Genomic DNA, 23,881 nt, shown 5'->3' with positions numbered 1-23,881 from the left:
ATAAATTAAGTTATAAAACTGGATCTTGATAAATTAACCCAGTGTTTAATCAATTTAAAATTGTTTTTTTTATTGAGTTTTAAATTAAATCGGATAAAAATTAATTTGATCATATTAAATTAATATATCAAAAAATTTATTTAACTTTTTGTTTTAAGTTTTAAAATGACATGTTTTTAACTATTATTTAAAAAAAAATTGAAATGACTCTATTTTAAATTTATCTAATTTTAAAAAAATCAGATATTTTTAATTTATTATATTTAAACTATAAAAACACACTAAAAAAATATTAATTTAATATTTTTTTAAGTAAAATATAATTTTAAAATACAATTTTAATCATAAATGTTAGTTGGAAATGGTACTTCTAAGTCCATGAAATTAGATACTTCATATAAATTTTTTTACCGTTGATGCATTATATTTATTTTTTTAAGAATATACCTCTCTTACTATATTTCTAAAGTTAAGTTTGAATATATATATATATATATTTGATTAACTCTACAAAGTTAACATTGTGTTATTAAAATTTGTGACAGGCAGGCATCTTTAAGGAGTTACTTAACTTTGATAAAAGAAAAATAATATATAAAATATAGTTAACGGACGGGAGTGTGCTTTACTCTACACTATCAACGTGTCTTAATCTTACCATTGTTTGTTTTAATCTTTAAAATCCCTTGATTTTCATTACAAAACTTGTAATGTTTTTTTCTCACACACACAACAGGAATTAGAGAAAGTAAAAAAAAAAATTAAATTTATTTATTTATTTTTGTTGTTTTACTGTATCTCTAGCATCAACTTATTATATTTAAAAAATATTATTCTAAAATTTGATTTTCAAGAAGAAACCATAATTTGTGTATAATTTTAAAATCTAACTCAGATTGACTTGGTATAAGGTCCGGATTATTGGTTGAGAGAGCTTGAGTTAATCTAATTTTTAAAAAATTAATTAAAATAAATTGTTTTTAAAAAATAAATTAAAAAATAAACAGGTATTTTACCTAGATTTTTATAAGGTTGAGATTGGATTTTTGACAGTTCAAATCCCTCCCCCATGTTTTTCTTGAATCCATGTATGCATCAACGATCCAAGCCCCATTAAATTAAATTAAAATTAAGTCCAATACTGCCTCAAGTATTATTATGGCATCAGATTAGTTTTTTCATCAGCTTCATGATCCTGATTTAAACAAATTTCAGGTGGGACTACAACATGGAGAAACAGACTGTCTTCCTAAGTATGAATACGATGGTTGCTTATCAGGAAGGACCGAATACATGGCCAAGATGGATAGACTTGAATCTTTATCCCATTTGTATATTTTTTCTTGTTTCATGTCGTTAGCCAACTTGCTAGCAAGTATACTGCAGACGTGGAAATTCCCACTTGTCCTTTCCAGAGCCAGAACCTGTCTTCAGAGTTATCAGGTTTTGGTAGTTTGGCTTCTCTGTAGTTTCTTCTGCTACACATGAGGATAAAATCACGTCTGCAAAAGAAGTCTTCACTAGCACCCTGGTGAAGACGACTACTGACAGCAAACCCTCTTAATGTGAAATCAGAAGATCAGGGCAAATATCTCTAATCTCTCAGTTAAAAGAAGGAACAGACAAGAGCAGGGTCATTCCATGCTAGTAGCAACACAAGTCCAAGTGTTGTTCCCCGAAGCACGTGATTCTTGAAGACCTTTGCTAGAGCAGGGCGTTACTTACACCCCTCTGATAATGCTCGTTATGCTATGAAGGTCGAAATTTCATTCTAGTTAAAGGATGATGTGATTCTGGCTGTGCCGCTACCTCATTGCTGAATCATTATGCTGTAGTGACGGTTGAGGTGCTGGTAGAAGAAGGGTGATAAAAGGGAACCACAACTCAGAGAGATAATTGAATCAATGAGAGTTTGGACTGGTATTCTTAATGGTATTTGAATACGTTAGCTTGAATAACTTCATTCACAGCCATCACTCTTGTACTCACAAATATAATACCTGGCAAGTCAACCTAGTAACCCCCCCAATTTGGAGCTTAGCCTAGGCTCTTTGACCAGCCAGGCCAGGTTTTATAACACTGCCCAGAACTTCAAACATGAAGGGCTAATATATATATATATATATATATACAAGAACAGATAAATTAGGAAGCGGCTTCACAGAGTGGAAATAACCGGTCTATGAGGCCGTATTCCATCAAGCTGCAATAAAACTTTAACTGAATGCTCTATCAACACTAATTCCACTAGTATCAGGTAGCAACTTCTTTGTATAATACTTGGAATTACGGGATAGATTAATCTTCTTCCTTCTTTCCTCTGGTATCAATTGAATGGAACACTCTGAGAAGCCTCGCCTTGTGAACCTGTAAAACAAAATGCCAGGAATTATTTTCAGAGACAATGACACTCCTGCCTAAACCTGAAGTAGATGGAATAGTGACGACTACTGAATCTTAAATTTAGACAACCTTATACACAAAGCATTTGCATTGTCTTCTCTGTTTCCCTCTAACACAGTACTCCGTACTATATACAACAAGTCAATTAATTCATAACAGGTGTTCTAAAACAAGATATATATTTTTTAAGAAAACAATAATAGATTTAAACCAATAATGATGCAAAATGACGTAGTATTCATAGCTTTGAAATTGGTTGAACTTTAAATAGGCAACAAGGCATCAACAAATAGGCCCAGCACAAAAATCTGAACTAGAATACATCAAGACTCGTCTCATAATGTTAACACAAAATTACTACAAGCTTAAAGTAATTTTGTTTCTTTTTTCTTTTTGAGACCAACACACAACCAGCACTCATGCAAAACATTAGAGGGTGGAATGTGATACAATACCAATCTGCAGTGCGAGTTGTAAGCAGGAAAAGTGTTTCCAATCCAAGGGAAGAGGCTCTCCTCTCAATGAAATCTGCAAATGTTTGAACACAATCAGTAATTTAACACAAGTGCCAAAGGCCATATGGCTTGGTAAAAATAGAAGTGAAGTGTTAATCATGTCTCCCCACAATTGTTTTTAGACAAAAAGAAGAATGCATGATGGGAAATAGAACATACATGAAAAGGTTGGAATAGGACAATTTCAAAATCAGGAAAGAAATACAACAGCCAGAACTCAAAATAAAAGAACATTCCAGTTGTGCTGAACATCATCAGCAAAGGAAGTATTCCAGAAAAACCTTGAAGCGGCACACCACAAGGATGCAAGGAACAATATCCTAACACATAATTGTCTTGACAGGAATTGGTACTTAAGAACTTCAAAACTCCAGTCCATTCAAACACTAAATGACTGCAGAGACAGCACAAAGCCATAAACTGCAATTTTTCCTCCTAAAAACAACAAAGCATATCAGCAACAAATTCAATATCCTAACTCGAATCACCAAAAACTCATTCCCAATAGAAAATATGCTGCTCTATCTAGCCCACACAACTGGGCAATGAAAAAACAAAAGGCTATGCAGCTCTTCACTTTCATGGCACAGAAAATGGATTTTAACAAAGGCTTATGATGCTTCTTAATATGTAATGAGTAACAGTGTCAATTTTACTATTAACACTATCCAGATAAAAGCCAAAACACTAAACAGCACCAGGGCTTTCCTTGTAAGATTCGGTTTCTATAGTAGAGTGGTTTAGGGATCAATAACAATAAGAAAGAAGAGACTTGCATGAAAAGACTCCTTGACCATCCATACTCTAAAATCATGCTCTCCACAGCTTTATCTCATATTTTTTTTCTTTTTTATGATTAGTGTGTTGCGTGTTATTTTAATCTCTAGAAGGTAATTTTGACAGACTGATTTAATTTTGAGCAGACTGTGTTCATATTATGTATATGAACAGTAACTGTTATCACTTCCATCAATAAAGTGATTTATTTGAAGTCCATATAGAGATTCACATTTGCTTCTTGCACAAATACAAGTTGTTTTATTATCAATTGAAATTATAGCAGTATTTGGTTAGAAAGAACTTATTCAACTCTTACTTAAATGCACATCATGCTAGAGAGAGAATTTTTTGTACATTTATTACCTGTCATTTGAGTTATAACTTGTGTATTGTGATATGTTTTGATATTTGTATAATTGTATTCATATACAAGTAAGTTAAATAATTAAATCCATTTTCTGTAGGGTCATATGATTACAATCCCATCCTGTATCTTACATAGGATTGCAATTTTGATAACCTTGAGCACAAGAAATAGCATACCAAGTAATTTATCTCCCTGCCCTTGTCCTCGGCATTCAGGAGAAACTGCAATGGCAGCAACTTCTCCACACTTCTCTTCAAAGAAAGGAAAAAGAGCAGCACAAGCGATAATTTGACCTTCTCTTTCCACAACAACAAAGAAATCCAATGCTTTAAGCAGCTATGAACACAAGACAAGAGAAAAACATTTAGTTTTTATCCAAAGTTATACATTATAACACCAAACAGCGGAATCAGCTCCCTTTTCCTATTTCTATCCGGCGTTAATAAGCGCATCATCATGTACGGTGTTATGGATGTGAATCTAAAGGAGCAAGAGACAACCTCTTCATCAGTTCTCCGAACCAATGTGCCAGATTCTTCTAACGGCTGTATAATTTGTCTTATTCCTGCAAGATCTGTCGCTCTGGCCATCCTAGTTCCTTCGTAAAGATCACTAAGAGCAGAAAAGAAAAAAATTAGTCAATGGATGGAATGACAGAAAGTTCAATTAAGCATCAGTGAACAAATTAGCATGTCATCATATCAATTTCAGCTACATGAATTTGGTTTCAAATTCCTTGTTACTGAAATAAGAACTTCCAAAGAACATTCATTCCAATGTTGAGACCAGGAGACTTTTTGGCTTATATAAACCTATTTTAAAGTGCATTCAAGCCTTAACCTAAAACCAGTTATGAATTCCTATATATGGAATTATTTTGTGCAACTGTGCTAGATAATGGTGACAGCCTGACAATTCCAGGTTCAGCTTGTCCCATACAATATAATTCCATAATTGATTCATGTGTTAAGTAGCTTCGGTTGATGAACACGGCAATTTATTTGATATACAATGTATATAATAAATGAAGTTATTATTCCAGAATCAGATAGACAACAACATATTTTATCAGCACTTTTATGCTTGGATAATGGCAGTTCATCATCTCCATTGAGAAAAAAGAAAACAGCTTCACATAGGACAGGTAGATGAGGATAATGGCAACCACAAGGGTTTCAGGCCGAAGGGTGAATATAAACCAACCAAAGGCAACAAAATACTCAATATTGCTAATCATAATTGGAGATTTTCTCTTTATCCCAATTAGCTTTTTAGTGGTCATTTCATTGAAATTTTATCAAGATTCAAATACGGTAAAATGTGAAATATCTTCTTGAACTTCAACCATTTAAAATGGTACCTTCAAAATATTGACTTTTCCCTCAACTTATTTTCTTCTTTTTTACTTTTTTGTTCTCTTGGGAATCAACTCCAACAGATGATTTTATTCCGAAAAAGAAGTTGAGAGGGTGAAGTCAAGGGTTTTGAAGATAAGGGATTGTTTTCAAAATGCTAAAGTCAAGGGTGTTTTTATGATTAGTTATTCAATGTCAACAAAATAAATAGTCGTAAGACTCAATCACACAGTCCAAAAACCGAGGCACTGCAAAGACACCACCAGTGCTTAATGTAACATTTTTGGTAATATGGCTGAATAGTATTGACAGCTCTTAATTACAAAGATGCAACATCAGAAGAGAACGACATGCATATAAGGCATCAAAATGCTTCAGAGAAACAGTGTAAAAATGAAACGTCAAGTTTTAAACATGCAAGTGCATCGAGAAAACATCTACCAGTTACGAGCATGCTTGGAGTAATATAGCTTGACCAATAAACAAATCAGCGCTAGACATAGAATATAACTGATGAAGATAAAATTCTTCAGAAAGTATTGCAAACAATCACTCACCTAGCCACCATTGTCCCCATTCCATCTCTTTTAAACAGTTCTAACAGCAGAACTCCACCAATTGTGCCATCTAAAAGATGTACTCTTTGAACGCCACCCTGCAAATTAAGTATGAATCATAATTGGCAGCATATAATTTAATATAAACAATTGAAATGGGAAGAAAACAACAACTACTACTACTGTGAGCCATTTTCTGGGAACTGAGAACCATTACATACAGAAACTTCAGACTCGTACTGAGGTACGCCAACATAATGATGGTATTAATATAGCCTTCTAGTAAGATAGAATTTAAACCATTCCCGCATGTTACCATATGATAACAATTAACATGTAATGAGCATGCAAGATTTGGCACTTACTCATAACCAAGCATGCAAGATACTGCACCTGCTCATAACCATGGTAACCAATAGGGGTGTTCATTTTCGGTTCGGTTTGGTTTTTATCAAAAAAAATAACCAAACCAAATTTTTTAAAAAAAAAACCGAAACCGGTTCAAACCGACCGGTTTTGATTCGGTTCGGTTCGGTTTTTTAGAGCAAAAACCGGTTCAAACTGGTTTGGGGCTCGGTTTTTTTCCGGTTTGGCTCAGTTTTTTCAGTTTTGGCTCGGTTTGGCTCGGTTTTTTATCCGGTTTTTTTCGGTTCGGTTCGGTTTTTTCGGTTCCAGACTTAAAAAACCGAAACCGAACCAATCGGTTTTTTCAAAATTTTAATCGGTTTTTTTTCACGGTTCGGTTTTTTCAGTTATTTTTTTTCCAGTTTTTTCAGTTTTTCGGTTTTTTTGAATACCCCTAGTAACCAGAATTATTGCAACTGCTTAGCTTTAGCATTTGTAACACCATTATCATCAGTAATGACAATACTAAGAATATATGTTTTTTTCTTGAAAAGTAGGAACATTTAGAGAATCTTCTACATCAGATAATGCAACTGAAAACATATGTCATAATCTCTTATTTGTTTGTTATTTTTACATTTTGAAATTGAGGGGGGAGGGGAGAATTCCACCACATATATTGTAATTCTTCGGTCCATTATAAATGTCACACAAAAGGATCACAAGAGATCCACCCTTTTCTAAGACAGCAACATGCTACCCTAACCAAACTGTGGGCAACATGTCTGTGCATAAATCAGCTCAAGTGCAATTTAGGGAGAAAAGGGAGCTTGCAGGGAGAGAAGGCTGCACCATAAAATAAGCTTGCAGAGAGCTTGCATTTTGGATTTCTAATTAATAAAGAATTCAAATGTGGTAAAAAAAGAAATGAGAAAGGGCACGCATCATTGATTTAAAACAAAGTAAGCATGAACTTACTTTGCAAACAAAAGCTGCAGCAGCCAATTCTGAAAGATAACCATTTAATCGACTTTGTCGCTCTTCACCTCCAATAGCAAAACCTTGTTCCCCAGACCATAGTCCATTTCCATTGTCAAACCCAACACCATTGTGAAAGGTTGCGTTGTGCCTTCCACTGAGAGACTTCCCATTCTGTGAGGATGCATCAATTCCAACAGAATCATAGTGTTCAAGAAAAGCACAATCTTCTTCACCAACAGCTTTGACATAATGAGCAGCTATCTCACTTTGCTTAGCCCGCTTACGAATCAACATGTCTGCTTCTTCCAGAGTCAAGAAGCGAATAAGGTGTCCGCTCTCATCCAGAATTGGACCATCTATGATGCAAATAAGCTTATCCGCCCCAATAGCCAAGGCACAAGCTGTAGCAACTTCGTATGTGCTGAGATTTATATAACCATAAACCATCATAAATCAGACTTTCAGCAAAGACAATAGTTGTAGCCAAAAGGAAACAAAAGAAATCCTGGTTATATGTTTCATACCCATATATCAGCACATCCAACTAAAACCACTATAATGATTAAGGAAAAAGGATACCCTTGAATTGTAATTTTGCCATTTATGAGCAGAGCATTTCTAGTATTAATAGACTGAAGAGGAGTTAGGTTTCATTAAAGAAAGAGATCCAAAGTGTCCATGAAACAATTTGATGCATATTTTCATTCAATCGGTTGTCCATTCACATGATAAGAAAGAGACATAGATTTTCAGCATACTTGCAATTTAAGACTTCTCCAGAGCTTGAATATCCCAAGTTGCTTAACACCACTATACAACCACCATCAAGCCTTTCACGCATTCGAGTAACATCTACTTTCTTGACTTCACCAGTTGCTCCAAAATCAACTCCTTCAACAACTCCTCGTCTCTGCAAAGAATCAATATAACAGATTGATTGTCAAATTCAGATTACACAAACATTTTAAGAGCAACTGAAAATCTTATACGATAACTCAAACAGTACCTTGGCTGCAAGAAAATTACCACTAGCAACACTGACACCAACATCATGCCAACGACTACTGTCACCATGTCGACGAATATTGCATATGGAAGGTCCAGGAGAAAGTTTGGTCTCTATCATGATACGAATCTTCCCCGCAGCCTCCATTGAGGCAGCCAAAGCTTCAGAATCAGTAATTCTGTATTGACCAACATACTTAGGCTCATGCCCTACAAATTTAAAAGCAAAAAAGCACCCCATTAACTAACTGCAACCTAAGCAAATTTCTAAGGGATGAAAAAACACTACCTGCGAAAAAACATGAAAAGAGTTACCTCTCTCAGACAAAAGACTGTCAATTTGGACATGAGTTCCTGGGACTAACACAAACTTAATCCCCAGGTGATGCAGAAATGCTATATCCTACAATTATCCAATTTACAAATTTCTTTCACTAACCACTTGAAAATTTCCACAAAACAAATACTCCATAAACAAAATTATAGTTAAAAAAGTACTTGCCTTCAAAATGGAATCCAAGAAAGGACTAGAAACAGTTTCACCAGAAATAATAACAACAAAAGTACTTCCTCTATGAGCCCACAAGTAAGGCCAGGCCTCACGAAACCACTTGACAAATTGCTTGTCTTCCACCGAATTAGAACCCTCTTCGATACTCCCACTCCCTGTCTCCCCAAAAACCTTTCGCCGACTTGCTAACTTGCTACTCCAACCTCCCTCATTACTACTACTACTTAAAAAAGGAGAAAACCTTCTTGGTGGGTTTTTTACATGGAGATTCTTGCTGGAAAAAAAGAGCGGCTTTGCGGATAAAAATGGAAGCAAGTGGTGATTTTGTAGAGAAAAGCAGTGGCTTGAATAAGGAGTTACCATCTTCGTTGCCTTTTATTTCTTCGTTGATGTTTGAAGATGGGAGCTGCAGACTGAGACGCGGACAATAAAAATTGGTGGGTTCAAGAGAGGAGAGGATGGAGGAGAGGCCACCATGGCAGGCTGAAGTTGAACGAAAGCAGATACATGTGACGGTGCCCCAGCTCGCAACCGCCGCTTCCTTTGAGTGACCAAAATTTCTTCTACCATACTTTACGTGTGGCCTGATGTGAGGGAGTTGATGACATTTTATTTGGTCCCTCTACTATGAGATCTTGATTAGTTAGGTACCCTTCATTCATGATGACATTAACAGTAATTTGATGTCTTGGATAAAAATAAGAGATCTGTCTTTGATATTTTTTTTAATGACTTTATGGAGATTTTTGTAGAAAAATAGGTGATTTGTATTTGATATTTGACAGCTAAAATTAGCAGGATTTTTAACAGATTAGGGTGTCGATTAAAACACTCCATGCTTCAAAATTTAAAGGCTTGGAAAAAAAAAATCATGGGTTGTTGATAAAAAAACTCCATAGTTCATGTGTGTATTTGTATGGTTTACAGTCGATGACTTCTGGCCTAGTGGAACAAGGTTTTATTTCCAACTTCTTCAGCTCAGAGGAGACCCAGTGATCATCCGAGAAGTTCCCAATTATTGATTGTTATTCCAACTGGAGGACTTGGGATTCAGAACCGGTGATAATAGGGTGCCTTCATTTTATTTATACTAGTATGTTGCTCATAGGACTGGCAAACAAACTAGAATCAAGCGAGTTGGATCTGAAAAAGGCTCAATTGACTTGAGTCTAAAAATCATATCATGCTTAATTTTTTATTTTTTTTTTAATATTGTTGCCAAGCTCATGGTTTGTGGACTTGGCATTGTTGCTAGATGTGAGGTATATTTATTAGATATAAGATACTTGAGTCTAACAATCCATGTCACACCCAAACAAATAACAAATAAATAGAGTATAATTATGTATTTTAGTTGTTAGGAGAAAAAAAAAAAAAAAAACAAGCAATCGATCATCAGTGATAATCCAACCATTATATGTCTATACACACTGTACCATATGGAAGAGAGCACGTCTACATATTTAGTTATACGACGGATGACTAGATTTGACCACCACGAAGCATCTCATGCTCCTCTTTAATGGCGCGGGTGTCGCCCACTCACTGAGACGTGTGTAACACGCACTAGCAGCTTTTCGATTAAAAAATAAAAATTACAACGTGAATATATTAAAACACCCTCATAATCATTTTAATTACACAACATATCCTTGTAAAGTTTATTATTGCAATCCACAGACATTTGTATCTAGAGTTACAGTGAAATCTCCACGCCAATTAACTTTATACTAGCTTTGATACCCGCGCGATGCCGCGGGTTATTTTTTTTGCATAAAAAATATTTTAAAAAATAAAAATTTAAAAATCTTGGGTTTTTCTGCAAAGTTATACCCAAGAATCTTAAATTTAGCTGCAACGCCTGACTTAAGAGTAATATTTATAATATTAATAATAAAATTAAACTTGCATGACCCAAGTTTAAGTGAGTCTGGCTGTAACACTGGACCCAAGAATACTGGATGTGGGTCTGGCTATAAGGTCGTGTTATAAAAGTATGATAATTAAATAGATTAATTAAAAAAACAAAGGAAAAAATCAACAGGAAGGAAAAAACTAATGAAGAAAAAGAAAAAAAATTGAATTAATTGGGTCAACCTTTTAAACCAGGTTATCCAGTAAAACTTAGGATTTGCGCCATGAAAGTTTGATAACTAAATAAAAAAAAATGACGGGTTTACCTAAAATTAACCAGGTTTACCCATCAAACCAAGTTAACCCGTCAAGCCCAGGATACGTGTTATGAAAGTATGAAAGTCTGATAATTAAATAGAAAGAAAATTAACTTTAACAAACTAAACTAAATGAAAAAAATAACTCGTCAAATCAGGTTAACCAATAAAACCCGAGATTCGTATCATGAAAATCTGATAACTAAATAAAAAAACTTTAACATTAACAAACTAAATCAAACAAAAAAAATTCATTAAAAAAAATAAAGAGAAAAAACAAAAGAAAAAAACAGTTATATAATATAATACAATATAATTATAATTATAATTATAATGAAAAAACGTGGGGAAAATTTAAAAAAAAAAAGTGGGGAAAGCTAAAGCTAAAGCTAAATTCTCAACCAATTCAATATTGAAAAAATAAATTTAACAAAGATAATTTTTTAAAAAAAAACATGTGGGGGAAACACTGTAGCCAAACAAAAACCATGTAAGGAAAACACTGTAATAATCTATAGTATTTTTTTAAAAAAAAAAACTACAAAGCTAATCTCTCAACCAGCTCAATATATAAAAAAAACCGACAAAGGCTATCTAAAAAAAAAAGTCAATTTTGGGTAAAAGAAATGAAAAAAAAATGTACAAAAAAGAAAACAAAAGCGAAAAAAAAGGCATGTGGGGAAAGCTATAGCATTTTAAAGAAAAAGACAAAAAACTAAATTGTCAACCAGCTCAATAGTAAAAAAATAAAATCAACAAAAATAATTTTGAAAAAAACAAAACAAAAAAAAGAAAATATGTAAAAAATGACAATTTTAGAAAAAAAAATAAAAAAAACATATGGAAAAAGCTAAAGCTAGATTATCAGCCAGCTTAATATTAAAAAAATAAATTCAATAAAGATAATTTTTAAAAAAAATATATGGGAAAACACTGCAGCAAAACAAAAACTATGTAGGGAAAACACTGTAGCAATCCATATTATTTTTTTAAAAAAAAAACTACAAAGCTAATTCTCAACTAACTTAATATAAAAAAAATAAACTCTACAAAGATCATTTTGAAAAAAAAAAGAATAAAGAAATCATAAAGAAAAAAAAGAAAACAATGTATGAGAATATTATAGCAATCCACAATATTTTAAAGAAAAAAAACTACATAGTTAAATTTTCAACCAACTCAATATTTAAAAAAATTAGCAAAGATAATTTTGAAACAAAAAAATTAAAAAAAAAACAAAAAAAAGAAGAAGAAATCAATTTTGGGTTAAAATAAACAAAAACAAAAAAAAAACCTGCTACAAAAAAAAAACCAACCTACTACAAAAAAAAAAAAAAAACCAATAAGTGAATATCCCACGTGTTTTAGAGTTCTTTAATATATATATATTGCCACATTTGCAGATTTTTACGCTGGTGTTTGATTCATGTATGAAGTAATGATATAAACTGATTATAATCATTTTGTTCAATGTTTATAACATGATTAAAACCAGTTGATTTTAGCTAGCTAGTACATATTACTGTTTCATTAAAAAAAAAAAAAACAATCATCTAAGAGGTTCGAAAACCCGAGTCAGATTTGTAGCCAGGTGATCCATTGCAGGCCGGGTGCATCTGATAACTGTGTAATAGACTTGAATAGTACTTGGGATGAGAGAGTAGCGTTTAAAGAGACTTACATTGAGAATGGTGTCCAAGAATGGACTCTCAATCACTTCCCCGGATAAAATCACAACAAATGTACTGTCTTTGAGCAAATTAATACAAGGCTGAGCTTCCCTGAGAATCTCAACAAAATTCTTCTCATCTTCTGAAACATTGCAGTGTGCTTCTGTGCAACGAGTACGTTTGCAGCTGCACCCTTGTATCCCCAGCCCTTTCCTAATTCTGAGGTTTCTCTTTGGTTTCAACTTCAAGCCATGGCAGAACATATTTCCTTGGTAACAATGACTAGAGAAACTTGATGTATCGTGACATGAAGAAGAGGAAGAAGTAGTTTCCCAGTGATTTTGTAGAAGACCCCATGGCAGGCTTGATTTGAAGGTGGCCATGGTTTCCATTTTTTTTGTTTTCATGACCTTATAGAACCAGAGAGATTTTCTTGAAGGTCACGTGGAAGAACAGAGAGAGGTGCCATTGATGATTATATCAGCAAGAAACGCGGCTAAACGGTGTTGTTAAAACTTGAAAGAGAGGTGGAGAAAATATGAGAATCGAACAAAACATCACAAATGAGTTGGGGAATCTGAAGCACATGTCTTTCAAGCTTGACCCTTCTTTTTCAGAGGTAAGACATGACTTGCAGTTCTTCTTTGTTTCTGATTTGCATATTCTTTATGATCATCTCAATACACTTCACATATAGAAAAAAATGAAATACACCAATGGACAATGTAACCGTTATATATTCGGTAGCTTTTTTTTCACCTGAGCAGGGTAGAGTCCTACTAATTTTAATTTATTTAATTATTTTACAATAAGGAAAGGCTACCTTCTAATTATAGTTATTAATTCTAATTATAGTTATTAAATCTAGCTCGATAAGATAGATAGCTCGAAAAATTCACAACTCGAAAACCTAATCTACTTCGAGTTTCAATTTGAACCACCAGAAAAGAAAAATAAGGTTGCATGTTCCCATTTTCTCATATGAAAGACTGTTGAATTAGGGAAAGGAAAAGGTCACAAGGCTTTAAGTACAACATATGAAACATAATATCTGCAACAGAGATATACAAGATGTACAATTCAGTGCATAATGCCTTATTCCAGGGAAAGTATATGACAAGAAGGGCACAGACCATTGAAAACGGATGGACACAAGTGATTCTCTGTATTTGGCTTGGATCTTAATTTTCTCAAAATTAATTAATGAAAGAAGGCAATCAAATGAACATGATTGTCAAACTTGATTCACATTGATAGATTAATATGGAAATCCAACAACTGGAAGATTAATTTGAATGGATTTATCGTTAAGAAATTCATGTTATCAACATAGCTAGGTTAATATTCTTAGAACAATATTATTTTACTAAAAAAAACTCCTTATAATTTATTGAGGGTAAGTCTCACTTGAATTTGATAGGATAAATTAAATTACAAATCAAGTTGTTAGATTACTCAAATTTAATCAAGATGTTAAAAATTACTTAAAATAAAAATCAACTTGAATTTAATAGTTATGGTCAAGATTTCGATTGAGTAAAAACTTAAGAGAAAAAATAAAAGGAAAGGAAGACAAGGAACTAAGTTGCAAGCACAACTTGAACCTATGAATTATGATCATTAACTTACAATTCCAAGAAATTTTGGGGTGCACGTAAAAATAGTAAAGGAGGTGGTTTTTTTTTATTTTTTTATTCTGGCTTCTGCTTCTTCTTTTTTCCATCATTTTATTTTTAATTTTATTATTTAATATTTTTTTAGTTTTGAATTTATCATCATAAATTATTTTGATTTATTCTCTATAAAATTATTAGAGTCTCAAACAAATATCTTAACATTTGATTTATGCTCGATGTTTTATTATCGTATAATTAAATAAAAAAAATGTTTTTAAAATGTTCTTAAATTTAATGGAGTTTATCAATCAAATCGTGGATTTGATGTGTAAAGTTGTGAAATTCAAATTAATCCAATACATCGTCATCTCAATGTTATATTTTCTTATAAAAAAAATATTAAACCACGCTATTTATTGTTCGTCTAGATTTTTTTTAAATCATCCAAGTCAACCGAGTCCTGCTAATACAACTTCTATATAATTTAATATTAAATTCATGTTAGTTAAGGAATTGGATTAAAAAGTTTCAAGGTAGATCCATTTGGTTACGGGGAACATGGTTTGGGAGTATGTATAGGAAGAGATGTTTGAGTAAGCTGTATAGGAACTTGAGTTATTGGAGGATAGAGGATAGTCGTTGATTTTGAGTGGAGGATAGAAGGAATGATGTAGCCAGGGAAGAATCTTGAAGATTACTGTGAGCTCATTGAGAAGAATCAGTAGGAAGATTGTGGGAAAGAGGTGTGGAAAAGGCATGGGATGGATTTGAAAAGAATGGCAAGCAATCTCCTGCATGGTGAGAACGGGAAAAAACTAGGAGAAGATTGAGGAGCATTCCCGGTGAAATTAAGGGAGAGGATCAAGTTTGAAATTTTGTGGATCAGTAAAGGTGAAAGGGACAACGTGTAGTGTAAGTGTAGAATAAGAAAAGTATCATCGATCCTTGATAACTTCTTGTTCCCTGCATGAATCACGCCATCACAAGTTACCTGGCAAAGTGTTCTAAATGGCAGGGGTACGCACTCCTTGGACGAGCTAGTAAGTAGTAATTGCATCAGGAAAAACAAAGGCCTGCGATGCAGCAAGTGAAGCAGCTTCTACATTCCAATGACTACTCTACTCTACCCTATGAGGTTTGTTTAAAATTGGAGCTAGCACCTCCCATATTTTGGGATACCAACATTTTGAAGCTCATTGTGGGTTTTCTTATCCAAATTCTGTAGCATCAGAACCAAAGGAGCCACTTGCGCTGCTGCTGCCGTGAAGTACTGGTGGGTTTTATTTATTTTTTTTAAAAAAAAAACTAACACATTAAATTAAAAATATTAGAGGAATAATACACCTGAAAAAAATAACAAAATAAACATGTAGCAATTGAAAAACACAATATTTATAATTTGTCACTATTTAAAATAACAACATCCATAAAAGATTATTAAATGAGCTGAAGAGAGAAAAGAGAAGAAAAACAAAAGAAAAAAACTCTAAAGACATATTAAAACAACTCAACGAGACAAATCTAACAACATAAAAAGTCACAAACGATGATCCAGTGAGCTACACTTATTGCTAAATACAAGTGAGTCAACACCAACAAGTGTGACACACTCGGTTCACTATTGATGATATTTTTGAATGTCGTTGGATTCATTTTGTCAAAATCTTCTTTAGAATAATAATAGTATCATAATTGGAGCTTTAGTGCGTCTCGTAGATTATTTTTTTTTTATCGCTATCCTCTCTCCTGCTTGTTTAATAATTTCTTATGAATGTCACTAGTTTAAATAACAAAAAGTTATAAATATTGTGTTTTTTAATCGTAACATGTACTAGCTATGCTATTATATTAATTCTTTTTTTAATCGTATTATCCTGCAAATATTGTTTTTTTTTTTTTAAAAAAAAAAAAGGTGCTTGTAAGCAAATTGCTGCCCATTTGCTGAAATCAGGGGAAGAAATAGGTTTCTTAACAGCTTTCTGCGTGGACTCTCTGGTAAATTTTTCCCGTGAATCTTTTGAGAATTTTCTCCTTTCAGGAGTGAAATGGAAGGTAGACGGGTAGACATCTGAATCTGACAATTGATGAGGAGATGTCCAGCTTAAACCTGAAGGAATGACAGCATAGTATATGTAAAAGGGCATCTCTAATGGATTGCCTGTATTGTATAGTTTAGAGAGCAAGATTAAAGACCAACAGGATGCAAACCTTGCACAGAAATGTACCAAGCCAGGTTGAATTGTTTGGGTTGAGGAGACAGAAACTTACAGCCTCCCGGCTTCTCAACCGTGTGTTTATTATGAGAACCTCCGAATGGTGATAAATCAGGAACAAGTGATTCTCTGTTTATGTTTCTGACTAATTTAAACAACTTCCTGCAGATTTATTGCACAAATGTCATTGCAGTTGCAAAATAAAGGCAACTCCCTGCAGATTTATAGCCCAAACTTCATCCACCAATTTTTAAACCTTGGAGTCCATTTCTAAAATAATGCCTTCTAATCTTTAGTTTAATAGCCACCCATGAATCGATTTATGGAATATCACTATCATACCCTATAAAAAAAAAACCCTTAAGGAATTCCAACTTACCAAACCAATGTCTCAACCGTGATTCAGCTGTAATAAGCACGAATTACTACAAGTGCTGTTAGACGTGCTACAGTTGATGGGAAAAGGAGAACAGGTGAGAATTTTGCCGATGGTTAGCAAAGGAAGATCAAAAGTTTTACTGGTATTAAGAGATTGATAGTCTATGTTGCCTAAATGGGTGGCGTTTGGTCAAGAAAGTGGCAGCAAATTAAAGCACAACACAGGTACTGGAAACCGCGTCGTCCTTTGTGTCTTTAGAAGCCGCGTAATGCCGCCTTTATTCTATAATTTTCACACACCACCTTCACATGCCCACCACCAAAAAGCACTCCCATACCCAAGCCTGGTTCTTCTCCGTCTGATTTTGCCCTCACAGATCGTCTTAATTTGCAATATTGGTATATATTTGAGGCAGCCAGGTGGGTTGAAATGACTCAATCAACCTTGGATTGGATGTCCTTAACTAGAGATTGCTTACAACCGCTTCATCTTTGTCTCCTAGTGGCTATTGCGCGTGAACAGCGTGCATCTAATGGTGTACTGTGCTGGCGGGGTCGGGTGATTGATTCTGATCAACTTGTGTATGTAATTTGTACCCTGTAGGACTGGATCGATTGAATCTGTCATTATCTCTATAATTCATCTCCAGCGCATTATCTAAAATGAGTTTGAAAGTTGTGGTGGCTACACAAATTACTCATATGATAATGATATTGGAATCTTGTGAAAAGTTTTAAACAGAAATGATAGGATAATATTTAGATAGAGTTTTTGGATAAGAAAAATTTTACCAAAATCCCATTAAGTCATGGAAGTTTTCATTGGGGATAATAAGTCAAGGTACGTAAAGGACAAACCTTGAATATTCCTCATGAAGATTAAAAAATAGTGTGAAGAATAATAACATGGGTTATATAAAAAGAAAATGAAACAATGAAACCTAGTGATTATAAGTATAGACTACAAGAGATTAGACTAGGAAAATAATCATATAAAAAGTTAAAATAACAAATTACATGAACATGAGTATTTGATTAGAATAAACTGAACATTTTAAAAGCAAAAAATAATGTAAGTATATTCATGAAATGAAAAGTAACATAATTTAAATATATTGTAAATTGAAATAATGGTGTAAACCAAATATATGTATACACAAACACACACACACATAATTATAAATTGGTGTTGAATGTAGGTTGATATATTTACTAAAAAGATGGAAATTTTGGTTTTACGTATTTCATTGATACACATGCACTCACACACACATAAAAAAATAAGTTGTTTTAATTATTTTGTTATTTTTTCAGTTTAATTACTATTTGTGCAAAGAAGATTTTATTATATTAATATTCATGTAATTCTATAATACAAATTTAAAATTATATGATTCAATTTAGAGTTAGAACCAATTATCTTAAAACTCCATAATTTAAACCAGTTAACTTTAAACTTTAATCCTAAATTATAAAGTTCATATAAGTGAAATAAACACAAAAGAACCTATATTAAACAGCTATCAAGAGCAATGTTAGGTATTTGCAAGTGCATCTCCAATATAAATATCGTTTTTGAGTTTCAGGCAGTGACTGAGTTGTGTGGATTCCAATGATCTGGGAAGGTGTCTCGGTCACAGAGAAGGGAGTGCGAAGATACCTGGCTGGCCGGCCCGCCCTGGGTTAACGCATTAGCTATGAAAATGAATGATTGTTAGTAAGGGATTTTTTTTTTTTCATTTCAAAAATATTTTTTTAAAAAAATTAATTTTTTTATTTAAATTATTTTAATATATTGATGTTAAAAATCATTTTTTAAAAGTAAAAAATAATATTTTTTAATATATTTTTAAATAAAAATACTTTAAAAAAGTATTTCAAAATAATTCCTGAATGAGTGGTTAAAAAAAGTGTGATTAATAATGCACACTGCCATATAAGGGCCCACTGGCTACAATATTTCATAATTGTTTTCCATCTTTTCATCTATTTCCTTTGACTTCGTGCAAGTTTCTTGACTAAGTTCTCAATTTTCTTTGTCTTTCCCTGTAGCATGCTTCAATTATTGCCATGACTTTTCCTTCCTTCTCAGAGAACATGCTAGAAAGAGAGTAGTCGCTTACGTTGACGGGCCCATGCGAATTAACATGTTAAATATATGCTGTGTGTGTGACAGTGATATTAGCCTCGTTCAGACAAGAGTTTAATTATTAAATAATTTAATATTAAAAAATAAAATTATAATTAAAAAAACATGGAAGAAAAAGACATCTTTGCTTATTACAAGGCTAAAATTAAAAAAGAAGAGCTTTAATTGTACTATTATAATCCAACTTTGTACAAGTTGGTTGACAAACTGAGTCAATCTCAAAAGCAACTCTCTTATGAGGTCGAGTGTAGCGTGGTGGCAAATGGCTTAAGATCTGCACAGCAGGTCTCGAGTTCGAGTCAGGGCGTGCACCTCTTGTAAGAGCCTGGGACAGCCGGGGTTTTACTCACTCACCTGGACCCACAAAGTGCGCTTTCCGGGGAGTGAGGTTTCCTCGAATCCAAAAAAAAAACTTTCTTATGAAAAAATTTCTTAAAAATAAACTCTTTAAAATTTAATGGGACAAGTGAATTTAGTCCAATCAATCTCAAGTTACGTATCAACTTGTTTAAACAAGCTGATATACAAAATTATTTAAAATAAAAACCAGTTAAAGTTTAAGTTTAATAGCTATGGTCAAGACTCCAGTAAGAACTTAAAAAAAAAATCAAAAGGAAAAGGAGAAGTAAAATGGGGTACTTGAACCTATGATCATTATTTTGACTAAAAACCTAATCTTAAAATGTCAACAATGAACGAAAAAGAAAGTTTTACCGTAGAACCACAAGAAAGAAGATATTCTTCATCGCCAAAACATAATTTTCAATTAGATCAATTATTCAGTTTGTTTTGATCGAGTTAACTCATATTTAAATATATTAATTTTTAAATTAATTCAACATAAAACCTATCCCGAGCTAAGACTTCAAGTCAATGAGTTACTAGTTAGATCTAGATTGGCTTTAATAACTACAATATCCACTAACTTGAAGGTTGAACCACTTAACCAAAAAGATTCGTGCTAAAATAACATATGCCAAGAAGAACAAAAGAATAAAAGGCCTTGGACACGTACTGAGTTTTGAAGTATTATTTTTGCGTCCCTCTAACTAAATCCACTCACATTAGGATTACTTGTTAATGATTAATCGAGTTTGATGGATTTGCCTTCTGAAACAAGAAGTTCCAGTTTTGAGAAATACTATCAATCACTTGATGCCCCTTTAGCGCATCTGTTGCAGTTATTTAGTACCCTTTTTTTTTTTTTGTATGATTTTATTTACTATACTCATTGTTCTAGCATTATAAACCATATTGTTACTTTTATACCCGTCAGGATAAATCTGACCCCTTCCGCTGTAATTGCCTATTCTTGCCTCTGGATAAGAGATATTTTAAGAAGTGAGCATCCTTCTTAGCAGACCTCTTGCTAGCTAGATTGGGCTCTGCGTTGACGAGTATGGAAATGACAAGAAGCAAATGTGAAATGGGGTACAAATTAAAGATGATCCGTCTTCTATTTGATCAAATAACAAGTTTTTCTACCAAAAGACAAATCACAACGTTATAGTTACTCCACGAAATCATCCACGAACATGTCACGGTAGCCAGCTCCAAAGCGAGTTTGAAACAATCACCGACAACGATAGACAATGTCATGACCTAAACCAGAGGAATTAATGAACAAATGACCACAACACTCCTTTTAAGTCCTGATCAGAAGCAAGCATCCAAGAGGCAACAGCAACAGAGTGCTGCTAAGCTGCACATGAAACAAGAAAGTTTCTTGTCAAAATTCAATTCGATTATAAAACCAGACGGTTCAAGAAAATTTTCAAATTTCAGTTCAATTATCCAGGAGTAGTATCTGTCAATAACCTTCCCTAGAGAATCCTTATACAAGCAATCCTCAGACTCGGATGAATTAACAACACAAATTAATCAGACCCGAACAGTCGCATAATCAAGAAAATCGTAACCTTCACTGATTGACATTTTAAACTCTGCAAAGCATTTCAAAAGAAGGTCACCACAAAATACATATACACGTTTTTTTAATCAATGGAAATTGTTCTTTACTAAGAAGCATCATCAGCAATCAGGTTGCGTAGACTCAGGGGCTGGTTCTGTTCTACTACTAAACATACCAAGGCATTAGACAAAGAAGACAGCCTAGGGTTGATGTCTGCAACAATGGGAGCTATTGTCAAAGATCAGTTCTGTCCAAAAATTTATTCTTTAACACACTTCTCAATTTCTCATGAAAGTTTTTTGAATTTAAAATTTTTACTATACAACACAACTTGACCATCTAGTCACCTAATCAAAAGATTAGGAGAGAGATAGAGAGAGACATAAACATACCATCCTTCAAGGAAACCAGTTTCTTGCCTAGGAGGAGGAGCAGCATACTGTGGAGCATACCCTTGAGGAGGATACCCTTGTGGATATCCCTGAACAGGGTATCCAGGTGGTGGATAAGCATCCTTTGAATACCCTACAAATCCATTAAACAAAATTAAAAACCATAAACTCCAAAACTCCTTAATCCAAGAAAAGCCATACATACCTTGCTGTGGAGGAACACTAACTGGCGGCTGGTGCTGATCGTAATAACTCATCTCCCCTCTGATCAAAAGCTTTCTTTTTTCTTCTTGGGTTCTTCTCTTTTTCTTTGACAAAGAAGTTGGTTTGGTGCAAGGGAAGGAAGGGTACTATAAAACAAAGGTCTGTGAAGGAGGTTTTGACAGTGGGAAGCTTAGAGGAAATTTCTTTCTTTCTGGAGAGGCAAATGCGGTTGCTTTGCTTTATAGAAAGAAGAGAAGGGAAGGGAAGAAAAGAAAAGAGAAAAGACGTCATCCACCAAGGGAAGCAATGAAGAATCTTTGCTCCACACAGTAGTGTATGTATATGTGTATGTATTGGCAGGCACAGGGCAAGGCAATATTAGAACAGGTTATTTACTGCGACTTCCTCTGTATCTTCAAGCTTTCCACGCAGTCGCAGCTTGACGATATCTTTTTCCTCCTCTGTTACTGCCTCACGATGTCTTTTTGGAAATTTATTTGTATTTAATTTTAAGATAATTAAAATAAGTATTTGTAAAAAAATTGATAAATTAATTTTACATAAAAAAGTCAAAATTCTCTTTTATTATTTATTTTGACAAAAACATATATATATTTTTATTAGCAACATAGTTGTTTTAATAAATAAAAAACTTGGTGATTTAAATAAGTATTCAAGAATTTTTAATTATTTAAATTAAAAGGGAAAGAATATATCTCTTTAATCAAAACTTTCATGCTTTATTTATATATTTTTTATTTCAATAAAAATACATCTTTTTTTATTAGAAGAAGCGTGCGTGGTTTTTAAAATAAAATGATTTTAAAAACAATTTTTAATACAAAAATAAAGACATTGTTTTTCCATCAATTTCTGTTTTTCAAATTAATATCTATAAATTATATTAATCATCCTAAAGTAATTAGAGCAGTTGGAGCATAACAAAACAAATGTGTAGATGGAGCGCATGCTAGTGAGGGTCCTTCCGCCTGAAGAGATGCCAAATATACCAGTGAGGGTTGAATCGGTCATTTACTATTGTCTCCCAGATTAATAAACAGTTGGTAATTGATTATCATTCCTTTCCAGCAAGATATATTGTTCATTAATCTTATTTTCCCAAGGGAGAAGGAAGTTATCTTTGAAGTTAATCTTGCTTCTCAATATTATTTATAATTTTAATTGGGCATATTTGAGAGCGTGATTTTATTAAAATTTATGATAGAATATAATTTTTATAAAATATAAAATAATTATCTTATTCTTTTTTTAAATTTGATTTATAATGATTTAATTTATTTATGAAATTAAACTAAGATTTATGATTTGCAATAATATGAATTTAGACACATGTTACCAAGTGAAATTTGATATTTAGAGTGCGTTTGTTTCTGAAAATTACTTTTCAAATTTTTTTGTGTTTGTTTACTACTAGAAAAGTTGGTAAACGAAAAACACTTTCCGGTTAATAGAAAACATTTTCCGATCAAGAAAATTTGGCTTGATTTCCAGGAAAGTGTTTTTTTTTATTTTGACCAGAAAACATTTTTTAGAAGCTGTGAAAAATTTAGAAATATCATATTATTTGTTGATTATATCAAATTTGATCTTCAAACTTTTGATTGCTATATATATTTTGTTTTGAATATTTGTTTTTCAATTTCATCCCTTATAATTTATTTTTTATATTAACTTTGGTCCTCATTTTTACAATTGTTATTTGCCTTTTCCTTATTATTTTTTAATTAAAATTTTTTATCTAACAAATTTGGTCCTCATTCTTTTGATTATTGCTTATTTTATTTGAAATAATTTATGAAATGTTAATTATTATAATTTTAATTTATTATTTTTTTAATTTTTTAGATTTGATCTCTATTATTTTGATTATTATTTATTTTATCTGAGATAATTTATGAAATTATATTTTTTTCAATTTCATTTTCATTCATCTTTTTAATTTGTAAGATTTGTTCCTCATTATTTTAATAAACTTGAAAAAAAATAAAATATTAACAAGTTATTTTCCAGCTCATTTTTCATGGCATAATTAAACACTGGAAAATATTTTTCAATTTATTTTTTATTACACGACCAAACATTGAAAAATAATTTACTATCCAAAAGTAAATTATTTTCCAGCAAACAAACAAGACCAATACTTTGAGGAATATTTTGATTTGTCTTTAAAGTGCTATTAAAAAAATTTATTAAACATTTAGCTTTGATCAAATAGAGTTTTTAAAAGAGATTTATTGCTTAAATAGCTTCTTTTGAGGAAAAGATTTTATCCCCAAAAGAATTATATTCCTCTCTATATCTAAAGCGAGACCCTCTTTTTTTTTCAAGATTTATAG

The 23,881-nt window shown here is 32.6% G+C and overlaps 2 protein-coding genes and 1 long non-coding RNA gene across 3 annotated transcripts; all 3 read right to left on the bottom strand.

Annotated features, from left to right (window-relative positions):
- Positions 1 to 1,896: 1,896 nt before the first annotated feature.
- On the bottom strand, positions 1,897 to 9,404 carry LOC133682869 (probable amino-acid acetyltransferase NAGS2, chloroplastic). Its single transcript, XM_062106412.1, has 10 exons — positions 8,811 to 9,404; positions 8,624 to 8,711; positions 8,310 to 8,518; positions 8,062 to 8,213; positions 7,301 to 7,724; positions 5,978 to 6,075; positions 4,566 to 4,677; positions 4,242 to 4,401; positions 2,859 to 2,931; positions 1,897 to 2,367 (listed from the first exon to the last, which is right to left on the bottom strand). Exons 1-10 carry the CDS (start codon positions 9,180 to 9,182, stop codon positions 2,217 to 2,219), a joined length of 1,839 nt encoding a protein of 612 aa, XP_061962396.1. The 5' UTR covers positions 9,183 to 9,404; the 3' UTR covers positions 1,897 to 2,216.
- Positions 9,405 to 15,494: 6,090 nt separating this feature from the next.
- LOC133681728 (uncharacterized) lies at positions 15,495 to 17,172 on the bottom strand. The gene is made up of 3 exons (XR_009836552.1): positions 16,869 to 17,172; positions 16,485 to 16,651; positions 15,495 to 16,383 (listed from the first exon to the last, which is right to left on the bottom strand). It is a non-coding gene; the product is annotated as an uncharacterized LOC133681728 (long non-coding RNA).
- Positions 17,173 to 20,436: 3,264 nt separating this feature from the next.
- Positions 20,437 to 21,826, bottom strand: LOC133682055 (protein CYSTEINE-RICH TRANSMEMBRANE MODULE 13-like). Its single transcript, XM_062105295.1, has 3 exons — positions 21,526 to 21,826; positions 21,321 to 21,453; positions 20,437 to 20,718 (listed from the first exon to the last, which is right to left on the bottom strand). Exons 1-3 carry the CDS (start codon positions 21,575 to 21,577, stop codon positions 20,673 to 20,675), a joined length of 231 nt encoding a protein of 76 aa, XP_061961279.1. The 5' UTR covers positions 21,578 to 21,826; the 3' UTR covers positions 20,437 to 20,672.
- Positions 21,827 to 23,881: the final 2,055 nt, after the last annotated feature.

The sequence above is a fragment of the Populus nigra genome, chromosome 2, assembly GCF_951802175.1.
Source record: "Populus nigra chromosome 2, ddPopNigr1.1, whole genome shotgun sequence".
Classification (NCBI taxonomy): domain Eukaryota; kingdom Viridiplantae; phylum Streptophyta; class Magnoliopsida; order Malpighiales; family Salicaceae; genus Populus; species Populus nigra.
This window is presented reverse-complemented; position numbering and strand designations above follow the sequence as displayed.